Consider the following 20,164-nt stretch of genomic DNA (forward strand, 5'->3'; position numbering starts at 1 on the left):
TTTTAGCTTTTTAGTTTTCTAACTAATGGATTTCAATATTTAATGTATATTGCGTTGCCACCCCCTTCACATTTTTATATAGGCCTACGTTAAACTGAGAAATTGTATTACAAAAAAATAAGAAATAATAATAATAATAATAATAATAATAATAATTGATAGTATTAGTTAATATTAGGTACTACTACTACTACTACTACTACTGATAATGATAATAATAATACTAATAATACGTATTATTATTTTTGTTATTATTATTATTATTATTATTATTATTATTATTATTATTATTATAACTATGGGTAGTTGTGATATACAAGTGGTCTAGCTTTTTTGAAATCACCAAATACATTTTGATTAGCTAGAAGAGTTCAGGAGCGAACGGGGGAGCGGATTGGAATGCTGAGCTAAAAATAAGGAGAAATTAAAAACTGTTGATAAGAATTCTCGTGAAGTCAAATGGCTTCGATAATAGTTCCCAGCTTTTGCAAATTCTCAGAAAATGCATACCCGACACGAGTCTGCTGTTATATACCCATTTTCGAAACTTTGATAACTTCTGATTTGATAAAGGATTAAACTCATTGTAATGTATTTCGCTCCCACGTATTTGATGCTTCGTGATTACTACATAACAATCAATGAAAACGTCAAATGCGTTATGATTTTAAAACGCTCAACACTTACCGCTTTTCTCTGGAAAAAAACATACACCTGTATCCACTAGGTGAGAGAGGAAAAATAGTCATCTTCAGCAAAACGAAGTTCGTATGATGGGTAATTTTAAGATCTATCATCAAGGTTTTATCAGCATCGCTGGTCAGCGAGGTCCATGCTGGAGTTAATAGGAACACACAATTGTAGTGTTCTTCAAAAGTTATGGTTTGAATAACAGGATATTCAATATTTTTATGAGAGGCAGAAGTTGACGCATTTAGGCTATTGCTAAGTACTGAAGCGTTACCATATATGGCTTTGCGCACAAAATACAACAGAAAAAAAACATTAAAGTGGGATTGCTGAGCTAGTGGTTATATATAGGTATATGTATATATAGTTTGTATTATATACGCATCATTTATAATTCCATGAAATCTAAATAATCAAACCTACTTAAAATTTCAGCTACTGCCTTCTTATGATAAAATCAAGAACAAGAATGTCTGCTCTGTTGAACTACTGAATGTCAATGCTCTGTTGATATGCTTGATAATTAAACTGCCTATAAATGCTTGTCTGGTTGATCATGCCGTCGCTCCCTGTCCTAGCCGGCGGTCTCCTCTAGTGAGAATGCCGCTTTTAGCTGCCTTTCAGTAATTGAATTAGTTTTGGCGGTGTTGGGGGAGGGGTATGTTCCTGTGGGGAACGCCCCTTTCAAAATTCAGACCAATGGGGCAGCCCTGTGCGAGGCTGAAACCTAACCCACTCCTCTCGCAGTCGGCGAGCGCCTGCCTTTGGTCTCACCTTCTCATTCCGACTGAAAACCAACTGCGCGACAGAGCGCATGATCCGCGTTTGATTTCTCCGGTCCTTATATATTTGGATGTGGCACTGGAATGCTCGCATTCGGATTCGGGATTTACAGTCGGGTGTTCGGTCACGCAGCACGTGAAAAAGCCTTCAGGTTTTTCGGTTCGGCGACGGACTCGCTACCCCTCTGCAACAGCACTTACAAGACGAGGCTGAGAAAGGATACGGCTGCTCCAAGCCGCACGGAGAAGCCAGCGGTAAGACAGCATTGCAAAATACAACTCGAGTAAATGGGTCTTTTTATAAATGGCGTTCAAAAGTTCTGAAAGAGATTTCAGAGAAGATGGACTTCTAATGTGAGCCGCGGAAATACGATACGTATTGCGTTTTTTCTTTTTTGAATTTCTGGACTTGACCCTGCACTGTTGAATTTCCGCACGCAGTGACTGACTGGTATTTGTATAGACTTAGCACATAGCAAGCTACTTGCACGATTGCCCTGGAAGATTACAGACACTTGTACTGTACATTGGATGTTAAACCTGCATTTATTTTTCCTTGACTGTTCTTACCGGATCGCCCCTCGAATTTTTGCGTTGGGAATATTGTTGCATCTCCTTGCAACTGCATGCGCTCAGGAACAGTGAAAACTGATGCTTGTTGCTATGAATACCTGATCAAACGGAATAGACTTCTGGGAGCTGTCTTGTTCCTGAATGATACGGACTTTATACATTGACAATCATTAATCACCATCTCTTTCCCCAAACGCATATATCCGACAGCCAATTGTTCTAAGTGTGACTGAAAAGTGACGATCAATCAAGCATCGTCACTATAGTGCAGGTTGCGGTCATAAGGTCCTCGCGACTGGAATACACCTCTTCGCCTAAAAAAACTGACAAGTGCCCTTTTACACACAGGTCGAAAAAATCAAAAGGGGGCTACAAATGTGAATGACAGTTGATCACTTCTCGTCGAAGTAGCAGCTTGCTTGAACGCGCAGCGTTTCCCCCCCAGTTCTCACCGAAGAGGATTACGTATCGAACTTCAGTGATGCTGCACGTGGAAATGATCATTCTCGTTTTTCTGATACTTTGGATGTGTGTATTTAGCCAAGAGCCTGGCTCCAAGGTGGTGGCCGACCGCTATGCCGTCTACTGGAACAGCACCAACCCCAGGTAAGTTTACATTTCAGCTGCGCACAGAGGCCTGGGACAGCTACGGCTCACTAACTTGAGCCGCTCGCTGTCCGTTGAGGAAGACAAATCTATGAATCGAGGAATGACGACAATTAGAAATGTATACTTGCGAAGCTAAGCCTGCGTGTCGCATATCCTTCCCGGGGTAGAAGGCTAATCGTGTCCGTCAAAACTGGAGACGCCAAGTATTTAGTGTAACAAGGCATAACCTGTAGTCAAGTGGGCTATTGAATTCTCTCTAGTTTAATCCATCCAGACGTCTTCGGTATATATGACCTGTCAGGTTTCCTCTTGCGCTGCACCTGGTTTTATTTTACCACTGTACGCATAAACAAAATAGCATAAACCTACTGAAACATTAATTTTAATGTTAGCCGTGTGTCAAATCGCACGTATGTGCAACGCAGAGGTATATATTTATATATTAAAAAATGTCACATCTCTGCATGAATCCAGGCGCTGCACTGGCAGGCATTGTAATTCTCCTTTCATTCACGCAGATATCTATGACCAGGAACAACCTAAATTCGCCAGCTCAACTCGTTTCGTTCACGAGCCCAGTTCACAGGTGCCCGGTGAACGGTGTAGATGAAATGCAGCATAGCGCATATCGCAGTTTCTCCAGGAATACATTTTTTTTGTTGTTTTGTTGGTCACATAATAAACGCGCCCCGTTCTGCTCGCGGAGACAATCGGCGGACGGAGACACCACACTGTTGCTGTTGAGCACGCGGTCACCTAATCTTTTTAAATAAAACACTCCGCCAGAATAGTAGAAAAACCGGTAGAAAGCGGTGGCTTATTTCTGGTAGATTTCACTATTTCATACGGAGCATAAGAAATACTAAATATCATCACAAATCACCTGATTAGTCGCGTACAAAGAAATGTGAATATCTCTCTTCCCATCCTTGGATCTCACATATAGTAGCCTATACATATAATCAAGTTAGCCTATTTTTTCGACCAAGCCAACGATGGGACTAATTTATATGAACAAAAATCTGTCAATTATTTGAGTTGCTCGCTGAGTGCGAAAGGTCGCACAGCGTCGCTCCTCGGGTTATCGGCGCCGTATGGTAGAGAATTTCCACATCGATTTTCGACTCAGGTCTTATTTTAATAGATTTTTTTTGCCTCTTTGAATTTTTATCCTATTGGTAGGCTAATTCACAGGAGGAGATCCCCGTTCTTGAGAGGACGTTTTCATATTTATTTGCGCTTATACTAATTGCGTTCATAATCTAGTAATCACATTTGTATTTGTTATTCTAGTTTTATTCGTATGTAGCCTATTTGGATGGCCTAAAATCTGTATTTTCTTAGTTCACTTAATATTGTTGTTGCCTAACCTTTGGACAACGCCAAATATCTTGGAACATCTTTTTTACCATATAGCCTATATTTCTGACTTTTTGTACACAGTGACGTAATTAATCATTGCCGTTAGTTCTGTGGACTTCATTGTTAGGGAACTGCTTGAAAAGTGTTTCCACTAACAAAGCAAAATTGTTGCACAAGCAGGCTACATCTTTTCAGAGAATAAGTGGCTCACTCTAAAAGTGCATTTTCTTTGATCATGAGCCTATAACTGAATTGTATGATTAAAAATAAATAAATAAATAAGACGTTATTGCTCATATTATGGTTTGTAGCTGAACTTGGAGTGCCGGGTCAACGCCCGCATCCCTCCGGATGACCGTGACGCGTCCTGCTGGAAGCTCCGGTTGTATTCGACGTTATGCTGTGAATAACTGCGCACAATAACCGTAATTTCAGAGTAAATTAAGCAGCAGTAGAAAATAAATGTACATATTAAATAATTAAATAAATTAATGCAGGGATTTGCATTGCATTTAAAACGGACTTACACGTGTTTGATGTTTGTGCAAAAGTGAAGCATTTAGCGAGGCAATTAAAACATGTACTGTATGCAGTTGAGCGGGTTAGTGTCATCTCTTCAGCAGACTCTTCAGATCAGCATTGCCTTGCAGTTTGTTGGGGTGTGTGGGAAAATAAAGTAAACTATGGGCAGCATCTGGTCATGAAGTAATCAATAAAGTAAAATAAATGCAGCTTGGACAATGTATGCGTTTGCACCAACATTGATCGTCCACAAGCAAGACGTAAACCGGCGTAACTTTTATGCGAGAGTGGACGACATTTTCTGGCGCGTGCCTCCAAAGCCGGACAGGGCGAAACAAACCCAACTCGCTCACACTTTTTCCTCATACAGTGAAAATGCCATCTATGCGGCTCCAGTGCAAAAAAAAGAAACACAAACGCCCAATTTACAAGATCACTCATCTAATATTTGTAGTCATATTCGTGTGCCACTGATGGGGAAATTCCAACCCAGCAGAGGCTACGCTTATTCAGACGGATCCATTGTATGCCACTCACTGGGAGAGTCGAGAAATAGTTCATCCATTTCATGTTTCTTAATAACTTTGGACTAATTTGGAGCTAACGTCCTGGAGCAAGGACTGTACGGTCACTAATATGTGCGTAAGCGGGCATATTATTTCAAATTAGTCTTTGCGTGCCTACTGCGGAGGCCTAATGCAGGTTTTCTGCGGTCGACCTTTAGAACAATTCATTTCAGTGTAGAAACTGATTCGAACTCTGTGATCTATTTACGAAAGTTCGAGGTGGTATCTTAGACATCTGAAAACTAGAGACGGCCCTGCATCTGCTGAAGTCGTTTTTTATGCATTCTGTGGGAACGCAATTGGACAAGTCACTAATCGCACACCGACGTTATTGTGTTAATGTTAAAATTTAGCTAGAATTTCCTGAGAAAAAGATTAATTATCGAAAGCAACTGGTGGTCAACGCAGTAGTCTACAAAAGGGGTATTGAGTTTTAGATTATCGTACCAGATACCCCCGTGTGTTCGGTGTGGTGCGGTCGTTATCGTTCGTCTGGCTTTAAGCAGCGTTTATTTGGCCGTCGCTTTCTTCAAAACGCTGAGAACTTAGGCCCGACCGTTATCAGATCTGTTGTGTTGACAGACACAGTTTCATTACCAAACACATTTTTTAAAACTGACGGGCAGTTCTTTTGAAACAAAATAATAGTTTTATTAATTTCACCCGGCTGTATTTTCTCTTTGTGTAAAAAAGAAAGTTTAAAAATGGGGACTAATAGTAAATATGCAATACATCTTTAGTGAGAGGGGAGAAAGGGAGACACATACACACACACTATTAAAGGAGTACACGTGGAAAACTTCTGTGTGCCCTGTAAAATAAACAAAGGAAATATATTTTCCTTGGACTCCTCTGTATGTGTTAGTTTGTAACTCTCCCGGAGAAAGGAAACCGTTTTTTTTGGGGATATGTTTTAGTGGCATGAGTCATTTTCTTTTGAATAATGGCTGCCTGTTTGACTCTTTAGCCCCAGAGGGCATGGAGGAGAGAGAATAAGTGAGAGAAGGGAGGGGGGGTTTGGCAAATAAACATGCTCAATCAGATGACTCAAGGGACAGATATTTTTGAGTCAGCATTTACTTGTCAAAAGGTTTCATGCCAATGTGTGAATCTCTACCCCGTGATACAAAAACAAGGGTCACTCATGAACTGTGGACTACATGACATTGTAAGGATTCACTCCCACACGCACACACAGCACAGAGTAGCATATACGGCCGAAGAGGCCAATCAGATCTGCATTGGTAATACCGTGTGAGGCGGGTTGGGTGTGTCTGGCCGCTGGGCAGTGAGTGTAGCGGAGGCCGCGGGACCGCGTAGCGACTGTTTATTTAAAGAATAAATCATCGCGAGCGAACACGGAGGAGCGCCCTGGTACCCGCTCCTCTCGCGGCTCCTGCTGTTTTTCATTTAAAGTTTTTCGGGTGGTGGCGAGGGGGTGGGGGGGGGTTCCTCCCTGCGCCCCCGCGGCGGCGTTTGGACCGAGCGGTGTCTGGAGGGGAGGAAACGTGTTAACCGCTTAATTACGCTCCTGAACATCACCCTCCTGGAACCCCCAAGCTTCTCACCGTCACTCGACTCTTAATGAAGGGGTCGATTTATTTTCTCCCAGGGTGCATCTGGGCCAGGGGCCCAAGATTGAATGGGACCCCGCCCACAGCTGCGCCCCTCTGTCACGCTGGGCCGGGGTGACGGGGGGACGTGATTGGCCCAGAGACGCTCGCTCGCACTGAGCATGCTCCCGGATTTGCTGTTGTTTGTCTGTATCAGGCCAGGAAGCTCACCACTGAGGGCTGCACTGGATCATCGGTTATGAAAATTCTAAATATTAAATAAAAATATTCAGTTCGTTTGTCTTGTTCGCGTGCTACGTAGCGGGCACGTACACACGAAATGATGTGTCCAGTTAGTCTATTGCATTATTATTACTGTCCATTATTATTATATTTATTATTATTTGCTCGTTTGAAGTAAGGCCGTATGCTGAGTGTGTTGCACAGCTTGCAGTAAAAATGCAATGAATGAAAAAAATGAAGTTACATTTGAAAGAAAACAGTTTTTAGCACAGCTGGGTACCAGCCTGGTTCATGCTAAACATCTGGACTGCATGGGAACCAGACCCCAGTACTGCCTGTATTATTAATATTATTATTATTAATGTAGTTATTTATTATAATAATTAATGTTTTTTTTTACTTTGTCTGGTTTCCTATACACAGGATGAGCCCTTGCGGGACATGTGTGTCTTACACACACACACACACACACACACACACATCTCTGCGCTGCGGTTTTGATGTGGAGCTGTGACACAGTGCTGTCTCTGATGTAAACCACATGGACAATAATACTTCCCTTCCTTGAACAAAGCAGCCGCCTTTCTTCTGGATATTACCACATAAGGCAAAATCTGCTGTCTCCTCAACCGCCAACATCCCCCCCCCCCATGCCCTCTCCCCGCAACTCCAATCCAAAACAGGCCCCCAGCTCGGCAACCAGAAACATGTCTTTTGGCTTTCTCCGAATAAAAAATGGGATGCGTTTCCTCAATCAAGAAATGAAGACGGGCTGAAATGGCGTTTGGTCCGGCACGCAGCTGGCGTTTGATTGGAGCGATGGGCTCGTTTGCGCTGACAGAACTCTCTGGCCGCTTTAGGAATCCTGATGACGGACATTAGTCGGAGAGGCCGTGTCATTTTTCTTGTTAATTTGCCAAAAAATGCGGTTGAGCTCTGAACATCATGAAGTCTTGCGCTGTTGTTCCTCTGTCGCTGCGCTTTGTAGCTCAGGGAACGAGGGGTGGGAGGGGTCTGTCTGGAAAGCGGCCTTGGCTCAAAAGCTTTGTAGCGAGGCGTCGTCTGAAGGGGGATACTGCTCGTGGTTGTGTTTGGGTTTAGGTTTAGGTGTGTGTTTAGGTTTAGGTGTGTGTTTAGGTTTGGGTTTAGGTTTAGGTTTAGGTTTAGGTGTGGGTTCATGTTGTTTAGCACGGTCGCTCCCGGCCCTGTTTGACCGTGACTCTTGCGGTTCCTCTGGCGGCGAGCCGAAAGGTCGGAGGTCACGGGCAGACCTGTGGGCTCTCGGCACGGCTGTGGACCGAGCCCCAGGTTTCTGCTCTCATTACCTGTCAGCACGACACTTCCCCAAACACCCCCGCACCTCTGCTCCCCTTCGCAGCGATCTGTGTCAGCGTTGACAGCGCACCAGTGCATCCTGGACTTTTATGGGGGTTTTTTTCAGGCGTTTTAGGCAAATTCTGCAGCCCTGTACCCCAGGAAGGTGTCTAAACCAGACACCCCCGAGCCCCCCCCATCCACCCCCAACCCCAACCCAAACCCGCCTCCTCCCTTTCTCTGGTGGGCACTCGGTCTGATGGAGCCTCAGTCAAGCTGATAAAAGCTGAAAATATGAATAAATATCAATATTTCCTCTTCAGTGTCGGGCTCACGTGTGGCATATTTATTGTAGCACTGTTTTTTAATGATGGGGCTTTGTTTTAACAAGTGATACTATTTTTGTATATGCTGGTGTTCAGACTAACCTCATTCTGTGCTCTGTTTTAATCATAGAGCATGCTGTATAATGAGGATGGATAGTATGTAACTACATATTCAAGGATTAAATCCCGAAATAGAAAATAACCCTGCGATGGTACGATTCAGAGCATGTTTTAATGTAAAACGAAGGCAAACGTAAAAAATGTAAGATCAAGCATTTCAGAAAAAATCCTTTTCCAATCTTCTTCCGCTAATGTATGAATTATATTTTCAACGATTTGTCTTTTTTTTTTGTCCTTATTTCTGCATGTACGATGATCTCCGTCCCTGGCATTTTCCCCTCAGAAAGAGAATTGATGGACATTCTGTTGACACTTTCTTGATTGCGTGCAAAAGAAGAACCCCGACAGAAGTCGAAAAAATATTTATTCATAAATAATTTATTTCTACATTTTGTTTGATGAAAATATAACCCCCTGCTGCTAATCGCATATGCCGTTTCCATATGAAAACTATCCTCAAACATGCTGAGCCTATATCAGCTCTGCTTCTGCGGGAGAGAGAGAGAGGGAGAGGGAGGGAGTGAGGGATGGAGAAAGAGAAAGAGAGAAGGAGAGCGATATTACTCATACGCAGCGCATTTATAAACGCTGCAGGAGATAGTGGGGTTGGGAGGGGGACCCCAGAAGTGATCTATCTCCTCTCTGGCTCCCTCTGCAGGGGCCAGACAGAGCTCTGGAAGGCTGGTCTCTGACCTCCAAAAACTGGGTCACCCGCCTGTCAATCACGGGCACCCGCCTGTCAATCACGGACGCTCGGAGGGGGAGGGGGAGGGGGAGGGGGAGGGGGAGGGGGAGGAGCTTGGTGATCTGCCGCGCCGAGCGGATAGCAAACCTCAAATCTAAAGGAACAAATTTTCAACCGAGCGAGCGAAGCGTCCGAGGTCAGGATCGGGGTGCTGATGCGACCGCGGAGACATAACACGCCCGTTTATTTTGACTGAAATCGCATCGTTTAAAAACATAGATTTCTTTATTTCACCCGTGTTTTGTAAACGTGGTAGTCCTCCACCCGAACTGCTCAGACAAGGACAAACATGGCTTCCTGCGTGCGCGCGCTCAGATTTCCGCTCAGGGTTCCTTGACGAACGCGTGAAGAATGTGTAAAACGTGAGCCTGGCTGGGCTGGGCTGGGCTGGGCCGGGCCGGGCCAGGACGTTAAGGGTGGTGACTGTGCGGGTTTGGGTTCGGTCCAGCGAGGTGGGGGGGGGATCTCGGTCCCCGGCGGGATTGATTGACGGCTGTCAGACTCTGCGTTTGGACCCCGTCTCGCGCATGATCAATAACGCGGAGCAGATGAACCCCGCAGACAGGAGAGAACGTTAATGAATATTAATGAATATTATGAATATGAATTATTGACAGGGATGATGAGTGGATCCTCTCTTCCTCTCAAACTGCCCCAACACACCCCTCAGATCTGAGAGGGGATGGCAGGCTTTGGAAATGTGTGTGTGTGTGAGCGTAATTAATGTGCGTGTATGTGCATATATGTGTGTGTGTGAGCGTATTTAATGTGCGTGTATGTGTGTACATTTATATACTATTTGCGTGTGTGTGTGGGTGCGTGTGAATTAATGGATTTGTCGGGGTGGGGGCTGTTCCTTGCATGCACTGACCTTGGCTGCTGAAGAAAACATTGGCAGCGCGTTGAATTCCCTCTTGTCAGTTTGTTAAACAAAAAAACACCGCCCTCCTAGAGCCAGATGAGACGGCCTCCACCAGGAGGACAGGGGCGCTGTAGAAACAGGAAATGGGGCGCTGCCCCAGTCACGCTCCGCAGCGCCCCATTTCCTGTCTCTACAGCGCCCCTGTCCTGTCTCTACAGCCCCCCTGTCCTGTCTCTACAGCGCCCCTGTCCTGTGTCTACAGCCCCCCTGTCCTGTCTCTACAGCGCCCCTGTCCTGTCTCTATAGCGCCCCTGTCCTGTGTCTACAGCGCCCCTGTCCTGTCTCTACAGCGCCCCTGTCCTGTCTCTACAGAGCCCCTGTCCTGTCTCTACAGCGCCCCTGTCCTGTCTCTACACCGCCCCTGTCCTGTCTCTACACCGCCCCTGTCCTGTCTCTACAGCGCCCCTGTCCTGTCTCTACACTGCCCCTGTCCTGTCTCTACAGCGCCCCTGTCCTGTCTCTACAGCGCCCCTGTCCTGTCTCTACACTGCCCCTGTCCTGTCTCTACAGCGCCCCTGTCCTGTCTCTACAGAGCCCCTGTCCTGTCTCTACAGAGCCCCTGTCCTGTCTCTACAGCGCCCCTGTCCTGTCTCTACAGCGCCCCTGTCCTGTCTCTACACTGCCCCTGTCCTGTCTCTACAGCGCCCCTGTCCTGTCTCTACACTGCCCCTGTCCTGTCTCTACAGCGCCCCTGTCCTGTTCCCTCTCTGCGGTCCGGACTGTGGGAGTCTTATCTGTCGGGCTCGATTCCTGCTCATCATCATCCTGAAAAAGCCCCAAAAAACAACAGAACCTCCAGAGCCTCACGCCCAAAACCTCCTCCATCCTCCCAGAATCCACCGTGAGCGCTGAACTCTGATCTCGTCAAGATTAGATCGGAGAATGCTGGATCATTCTCACCGAGAGCGAGGGGAGGCTTATACTGTGAGACTGTGAGAAATATGTTGAAATTACGAAATAAGAAATTATTCATATGCGGTGATATATGTAATATGAAATTACAAAATCAGGAATTATGAATATTGAATAGAACAAAGGCAGTAGCCGAGGGATCTTGAAGTATATTCGGCTGGCAACTGTACGTGATAAAACCCTGAAGTTGCCGCATTGTTAAATATCCATCGCCTTTTATACCCGTGTTATTATTCGTGGAAGTGCATTGTAGGGGTATGAACTGCTGGCTTTCCGCATTGAAGTGCTATGCTGTTTTAAAAGCCGTGTGTTCAGGTACTAGGCAGGTACGAACCCTTCTGTAAATATTCCTTTTGAAAGACAAAAAAATATAAATTACGGCGCCGAAGAGAAACGTTCTCTCACTTTCCGTCGGGATGTTGTCATGAATTTTTAAAAGCGCAGTGGTGTGTCTCGGTACGCCGTCCCTCTTGTTCATTTATTTGATTGCAGCCGGGAAGTTTTGTCTCGCTTGACCTACATCGTGTTTTTCTGTTTGCCTCGGTTTGTGTTTTCGGTCTGTGCGCGTTTATGTAATTACACCATTTGCATGGGAATCTGGAAGAGCAGAAGTTTATTTTCTTTTTCCCCCTCGTTCAGTGGGCAAACTACGCGGGCTGAGTGGGGCCGACAGATGGACAGAAATGTTAAGTCGATGTACAGATTCGGGCTACTGTTACGCAGGGCTGTGTGACCGTCTGTCTCCCACACGTCTGTCTGTCTGGCTGTGTGTTTTCTGCGCTGCTGAAATGTGCCAGTGGGCTCATTTTTATGACAGTTGAGATGGACTCATTTGATTTACACCCCTGGCTCAACCTTCCTTTGGTGATCCAACTTACTAGTCCAACCCACCCCTGATCTGATTGGTCGCATGTCCCCACCGATCAAACATACCTTTAACCTGATTGGTCGTACTCTCACTGGTTCAACCCGCCTTCGAGCTCATTGGCCACGCAACTCATTTGCGTTCACTTCCTGTTTCTCGCAGATATGACAGAATGGGATAGTCGAGCCTTCGTTTGGCGGGAATGTCAGCCTTCGGAGACGAGTACCGAACCTCTTATGAGGCTTTTTAACACACGCATGCGTATTTTATACGCGAAAAAGGGTGTCCAGAAAAGTGTAAGAGTCACTGAACGTTTCAGCGTCCAAGGTGCTTTGGCTGAAATATAAAACAAACCGCGTAATCGGGGATATAAAATGTCTGCCTCAGTTCCAGCCAGACGCTGATATGTAGGCGATGTTCGGCCATAGCGCCGGTTCATGTTTCGGCCGTACCTGCGTCTCCTGTCAGTTCTCAGTTCTCAGAGTCACGACGGAGGAAAGCGCAGCCCACGGATTACACGGGTACATGGCAGGTGCCCAGTAACACACCTTCTTAAAGTGACAGCGGCGAGGAAAACGTGCCAAGCGCGGAGAGACACGGTCACGGCTGGACGGGAGTTCAGACACGACCATTACACGGTGTTTGAGCGTAATCCATCGCGCGACCCGCGCGTTCCGCCCTCTTCACACGGAACCGTAATCGTCCGCGTCATTTCTTTTTTCCCTTTCTGGAAAAACGAAACCGACTCGGCCAGGCGTTCGGTGGCGGGAGCGCACTCCGGTAACGAGGAGGGTATTACCGCGCGGCTGGAAAATATGACCGCGCGTGTTTCAGACCCGCTGTTCTCCGGGGGACTTTTTCCAGCCCTGGGTGGAGGAGAGATGAGCGTGTTTGCGGCTTGCTGTTATTAAGACTCTCCCTCTTTTCTCTCGTGCTGCGGCCTGGGTGAGCTCAGGGCCTGCGTTTCAGCCTCCAGAAAACAGGAACCTGAACATGTCGCCCTCCCAAACAGATCCTCCGTTAGACTACAAAAGGCACAAAATGCTGTTCCCTTCGTGCGGTTGAGTTCACTTGCGCAGAGTAAATGCAGGGGAAACAGAATAAGCTGCTTTTAAAAAAAATTTGGTTTCTTCAAACTGTGTTTTTGTTTGCCGGAAGGTCTGCTCGTGTGTTCTGTAAAGCGCGACACTGTCCCACTTTGCTGTCACAAGATATTCCCAAATTCATTTCTAAAAATAGTGTAGAAGAATCGAGAAATTCAGACCTTGACGTTCGCCTTTTTTTAATTTTTTTTTTTTTACGTGGAAGAGCAACAAGAGTCAAGCCTTTGAACAGAACACAAAACAAAGAAAGCAACGACAAACAAAAAGATGTTTCACAGCGTTAAAAAGCGCTTTTAACTGTTGAAAGGAGTAGTTTTTCCTTTTTCTTTCTAACTCCCGTGTGTACAGTAAATGCAAAGGCGAATTCTTGGCAAAAAACTGGACAGACGGTAAAACGTACCTGCATTTGAATCTTAGCGTGGCCATGTTGCGTTTGTTCTGCGGTGTAACAGGAATATGAAAAATGATTTGCATGGGATTGAAACAGCTGGGATACGGGGCCACCAAGTTTTTTTTTTTTTTTTTTTAAAGGGTCGTTTTTACTTTCCTCCTTTTAATCAATCCCATGAAACCAAATCCGAGGCTAATCGACTAGCGCTAACGGAGGGGTGTTGATGGGTGGAGTGGTTGGATGGGGAGGGGGTGCGGGGTTTGGGGGAAGTGACTGACAGGGAGTCAGGGAGTCATCTGAACATTTTACAGGTGGAGATTATTAGAAGGCTGGTTTTAACGCCCCCCCCCCCCTACCCCCCAACACCCCCAAGCCTAAGCTGTCAGTCAGCTGACTTTCCCTTAATTCTTAGGATCTGCCTGGATGGTTTTAAACATTTGTTTTCAAGGACACCTTCTGCATTTATAGTTAATCTTACTTATTAAATTACCAATACTCTACTGTGTGTGTGTGTGTGTGTGTGTCTTTGTGCGCACGTGCATGTGGGTGTGTGTTTCGTAGGTACTACATTGTCAAGTCCAAGGTGAATATTTGTTTTGTGCAAAATAAGGGCTCTCATGCACATAATCTATGTTCAAACAAACTCTTTCCCCATGTCGTGCTTATAGAATATTTTCCTTTCTTCGCTTGGTAGTGTAGGCCTCTGACTTCTGTACATACACACAAACAAACAAGCACACATTCACATGCACAAACACACATGCACAGTATAACGGCAGAGTCCTGTGGGGGCATAAGTGTCCTTTATGTCTTGTTCCTTTCTCATTTGAAGGCTTTTATAACCCAGCACAGACAGCGGTACAATTCAAAGGTAGTTTTTTTTTGTGCTGTGAAGTTCAGTTGAAGGCTATTTTTTGGAAGTGTGGAAAATGTGTCTTTGCAGCGGGAGGAGTAAACGCCGGAATGCCAGAGGAGGTGTCGAAAGGGAGAGGATTTCTCGGCCGGGGAGATCGGTTCGCCTCAGTCTGAGTGGAAGGCGAATAAGCGAGGCCGTTTTGTAAAACGCAAATTCCGGCTCCCGTCGGCCCCCTCCGGCAAACGCATCTTTTCACACCGCGCTAATCTGCCGTCACGCAGAATTCGGAAAGGATACCCTCGAGTGACCGACCCTAACGGCGGCCCTAAAGCTAGCCCTCGCGAGACACAATCCTGTTTTTAAAGATTAATATAATATAATCAAACTTTGTGTCATTAATCATAACTGCGATATGTTAGTGTAACTCAGCAGATTAAGTGAAATATGTTTTTAAAAAAAAACAGGAGAAGAAATGTACTTGTAGATTGTGCTTTCTTGCTCTGGTAACTTGTGCCAGAGGCAGGATGGGAAAATTAGGAGTCAGCAAAAGTTTCACCGATAAATCCTTGCCATGGAAACTACTACGAAAAAAATGTTGTTCAACAAGCTATTTTCTAACTTGCGTTTATAAAAGAATTTGGATGCGAACGCTCCTTTGTTCAACGTACTGTTCAACCTCATCGTGTCGGGAAGCAGTTATGATACAGGTCAAATGAATTGATCCGCACACTGTAAATCTGTTCAATACAGTCAAGAAATCTTGAAAATATTTACTTTGCCTCAACTGGCCATTCACCAAGAGCAAACGCAATAATCTTTTTATTTCAAAGACTCTATTAAATAACAGTTCATTGAACATATTTCCTTTCAAATGAAAAGTCAGATTTTTGGTGAAAGTGTTCATCAAACCTGGCGTTAACATTTACAGTAATCAAAGGCGTTTTCGATTTCTCATACAGGCGAGCATAAAACACCGTTGACCAATGATCCGCAACTTTATCTCAGTCCACTGACTGTGCGCTCAACCTTCCACAAACACTGCAGTTAACAAATGCTCCATAAAAGTTCCTGACCCCAAATTAGTAACAGTCGTAAAATTTCACCGAGAAAAAGAGAAGTGAGAAAAAGAGGAGTTATCCGGCCTTTCAGGTGCTTAACCGAAATGGGTCAGATTGAAGTTTTCCTCTCCCAGGCCTTGTCTGCTACATGGCTCTATCTGCACTTGCTCCCCTTGACTAAAATACTTCTCCTCTTTTGACAAGAGGAAACAATGACTTTCTTTTTAAAGAAACAATGCGGGCATTCTTTTTAGCTCCGCGTTGATCCCGATTTGCTTTTGTTTATTTATTTCGCTTACAGTTTTCGCCGTTTCTTTTAACAACTTTTTAAACTGCCCTTAACGCTCACTTCTTGGCTGGAGTAAAAGACGAAAAAAAAAAAAAAAAAAGCATCCCAAATCCAAACTGGCAGTCAATATTGACTGGGGGTCCACCCTTCCCCCCCCCCTCCCTTAGACCCCTCTCTCCTCAGCCAGGCCCTGACAGGCTGAAAAAGCTCTATTGTTCCCTGGCTGACTGGCCATCCAAGACCAGGCCTGAATGTAAGCAGGACTTTAAAGAGTAAGAAAAGGAAAGGTTGTGGGGTGGGGGGCATGAAATGAGGGAGGGGGGGGGGGGGCGAGGGGGGGCTTGTAATGTTCAAAGAGGAAAGGAAAAGAGGAAGAGAGGGCACTTGCTGTGCCCCCAACCCCCACACCGCCCGTGAAAGGGGGGAGGAGGGGGTATCTGTGTGAAGGCCTGCAGGCTGTGATCGGATGTTGGGTGTCATCTTAAAGAGGGGGAGTCCAGTGACAGCGCAGGATTAGGGCTCCAATCCCCCAGGTCTTTGTGCGTCGCGCTGAAAAGTCAAGTCCCGGCCCGGCCCGGTTTTAGTCTGTGGCGGGATAACTGTGAGGGGGGAGGGGGGTTCTGGGTCCTGCCCTGGACTGGCTAACCGCAGGGTGTCCTGCTATAGGTGCGACAGACGCACCTGTGCCCCCCTCTGTCTCTCCCAATGGGAGGCTGATTGCTGATTGGGTGATGTGGACTCTGCTTACCTGCACCATTGCCATGGTGACAGGGTTTCCACCATTGTCTCACAGGTGGGATATCTCGGATGATGCTGGGGACTCTCTCTCTCCCTCTTTCTCTCTCTCTCTCTCTCTCCCTCTCTCTCTCTCTCCCTCTTTCTCTCTCTCTCCCTCTCTCCCTCTCTCCCTCTCTCCCTCTCCCTCCCTCTCTCCCTCCCTCTCTCCCTCTCTCTCTCCCTCCCTCTCTCTCTCCCTCCCTCCCTCCCTCTCTCCCTCTCTCCCTCTCTCCCTCTCTCCCCCTCTCTCTCTCTCTCTCTCAGGCGCGATTACCAGAGACACCCGATAGCAAAACAGAGGAGGAGATCCGTAACTGTTTTTTAAATTTATTTATTTTTGCTGCCAGTCAGGGATTCCCAGGATTATGCTTTGTGATTCTTGTCCTTTGTTTTGTTTCCCTCTCCCCCTCTTCCCCTCTTCCCCTCTCCCCCTTTCTCCTCCATGTAGCCTGCGGGTTTCACTCTCATCTCTGCTGCTCTCTCACCTGCAGCACAGACCTGCCGTCCTCAGCTGAACTAACGCTGTTGTTGCTGGTCAACATTCTTTTATTTATTATTTACGTTTTTTTAAATTCCGGAACAACAAATGTGTTTAATTGACCTGAATGTCGATTCCTCCCAAGGGAGACTGACGTTTATTAACTTCCTGTTTAAATACTCTCTCTCTCTCATACATACACATACACATTCCCTCTGTCACACACACACACACGCACACACTCCCTGTGAAGGGCTGTGTGTGCGTGCATATTGTGAAGGTATCCCTTTTAACCATTAACCCAGAGTTCAAAGAAGGGCTCTGAGCGAATTATAGTCTTTTACGAAAGTTTGTTCTCCTGCCGAGCTTCTGAGAGCACGGGTTCAGAATGTTTAAAACTTTCCTCTCAAATTCTTTCACTTTCCCACTCTCCACCAACAATTCCTGCAACATGACCCTGCTTTCTTTCTTCACCACATGCCCAACTTCTGTTTATTTGGAGTTCTGTGTATGTGGTTGTGTAGGTGTGTGTGTGTGTGGATGTCATGTGTGTGTGTGTGTGTGTTTGTGAATGTGTGTGTGTGAGGGAATGTGTGTGTGTGTGGGTGAGTTTGTGAATGTGTGCGTGTGTGGATGTTGTCTGTGTGTGTGTGTGTGTGTGTGTGTGTGTGTGAGAGGGAATGTGTGTGTGTGTATGTGTTTGTGAATGTGTGCGTATGAGTGTGTGTTTGTGTGTGAATGAGTGTGTGTGTTTGTGTTTGTAGGGTGTGAGTGTGTGTGTGTCTGTGTGAGTGTGTGTGTGTGTGTGTGTGTGTTTGTGAGGGAATGTGTGTGTGTGTGTGTGTCCGTGTGTGTGTGTGTGTGTGTGTGTTTGTGAGGGAATGTGTGTGTGTGTGTGTCCGTGTGTTTGTAGGGTGATGCTCTAATCCACCGGCCCTTTGAAAGCCTCTCTCCCCTGTATCCTGTTCTCCGGGGTATTAGCGTCGAGTCACTGGAGGGTTTAAAAACCCATCAGCTCATTGTCTTCTGACACAACTAACCCCCCCCACCCCCACCCCCACCCTATCCCATCTCCCCCTGTGTCCTGCAGAAAGGCAGAATCCCCCCCCCCCCCATCTCCTCTGCTTTCATATTCATTAGGTTAAACTGCCTAATGAGAGAAATGAGCCCAGAGAATCTCCTAAAGACGGCTAAGCCCCTCAGATACACTGGGCTGATCCAGGGGAGCTGGCCTTTCACTCTTTCACACTTTTACTCTTTAATACTTCTGCATTTACACATTTCTGTGTGTTTTTCTGATATCTATGTGCTATTACACTGCAAAGAAAAGTCAGTCTTAACAAGTGTTTTAGTCTTGTAATGTAAGACGTTTTTTCTCAAGTAGAAAGTGTTACTTTTTTTTTTTTCTAGTTCCTTTTTGCTTGACAAGAGAAATTTTCCTGCACCATTGGCAAATCTTGAAATGATTCAAACATCCTCACCTCATTGGCAATATTTTTTGTCTGATTTAACAAATTGGCAAAAAGATATTTAACAAGTATTTTAAATGGGCCAGGTTAGGAGGCACTCCATAGATTCTCCATAAAAAAACTCACAATATTCCTGGACAAAGCTTAACTTGTGTCTGCGAAATCAGTACTATGTCTTATTTTTGTAATTTGATGTCTAAATATAAGACTAAATTCCTTTTTATGGTTGAATATTTATTTATGAAAATATTTGATGGGACTTTATAATTTCTTTAAAAAAATGAAATGTTCATTTTTTGCATTGCATGTAGTTGTGTGTGTGTGTGTGTGTGTGTGTGTGTGTAGGAAGAGCTAGTCTGGCAATGCTGGAATTTATCCATAGATGACTGTTCAGATTCAGTTTTGAGTTACATTTTTAGGGGGGGGGGGGGTCAGCGTGAATGCACGTTATGTAAAATGGATTCGTCTGTTACATATGGTAACCCAGTTACTGTTTTTACTCAGGGAGGGGTGTGGAGTGTAGTTTAGTCGGGCTGCTCTGTTCCGTTCTCCCCCTCCACACCAGCTCATTAAAATAAGTAAATAAATTGGGACTGGCAGCAGCTGGAGGGGACCCTGCTGGTAATCAGGGGTTACTGGCCCTTCACATTTGGGTGGGGGTGGTCAGGAGGGGCACCCCCCTGTGTCGTGTGTTTCCGTTTGGGCCCCGTGAGGCCCCCAGCCCCCAGCCCCCCTGAGATGTGTGTGCCCATTTGGGCCCGGTGATGTGTGTACCCGTTTGGACTGGTGAGGCCCCGCCAGTACCCCCGGTGATGTGTGTACCTGTTTGGGACCCAGGGTTTTGGGCCTTGTGCAGTGTTTTGGGGTGGTGGGGGGGCAGCGCTTTGGGCCTGGTGTTTTTGGGGGCTGTGCTGTGGTGGTTTAGCGTTGGCAGAAGGCCCTCTACCCTGTGAAGACAGTGAAGGTAAATTAGGAATAGGCGGAGAAAGCCAAGCCGCCGGCGCTCCCGCCCAAACCCGCGTGGGCCGCGTGCCCCCCCGACCCCAACAGCAGCGGGGGTGCGGAGGGGGGCGCGCGGGGCAGACTGGGGCGACACAAAAGAGGAATGTTTGGCGGCTACGTCCAACTCAAGCTTTAGTGGTTTTAGACGGCCAGGTTTTTTTTGCCCTTTTTTTTTCCCGTTCCTACACCAAATTACACAACACGACCAAAAGTAGGAGTTCACATTAAAGTAATTAAAACAATAGCAATTAAGAAGTAGTAGAAAAACATAGTTTTATTGGTCCTAAAATAACGTCATAATTTATATATCTTTTTTTTAGGGGTGGGGGTTCAGTGTGGTTTTTTAACAGTAAAAACAAAAATAAATGGTAGACACAAATAAATAGAAAAGGTTTTGTTATTGAAGTATCCAATTTATATTTTATTTTTTTGTGAACGTCTGTAGCTGTACCTATTCAAATGCTTTTTGATCAAATGGACACGCATTCTTGCTGCAGACACAGCCGCATACCAGGCCAGGTTTTTTCCCCGTGCCTTTGTCCGAGTGCATTCCCATGCCCGGGCGCTGGTCGGTATTCCCGAGCTCAGATTCCCTGGAAGTCTCTCTGCAGTATTCCCTTTCACCTGCACTGCCCTG

The 20,164-nt window shown here is 45.8% G+C and overlaps 1 protein-coding gene across 1 annotated transcript in view; it reads left to right on the plus strand.

Annotated features, from left to right (window-relative positions):
• Positions 1 to 1,489: 1,489 nt before the first annotated feature.
• The window catches only part of efna5b (ephrin-A5b), a 119,285-nt gene continuing 100,610 nt past the window's right edge, over positions 1,490 to 20,164 (plus strand). The window contains exon 1 of the mRNA XM_061261407.1: positions 1,490 to 2,651. Coding sequence (XP_061117391.1) covers positions 2,527 to 2,651 — 125 coding nt within the window. The 5' untranslated portion in view covers positions 1,490 to 2,526. The remainder of the gene's footprint in view (positions 2,652 to 20,164) is intronic.

The sequence above is a fragment of the Conger conger genome, chromosome 11, assembly GCF_963514075.1.
Source record: "Conger conger chromosome 11, fConCon1.1, whole genome shotgun sequence".
Lineage (NCBI taxonomy): Eukaryota > Metazoa > Chordata > Actinopteri > Anguilliformes > Congridae > Conger > Conger conger.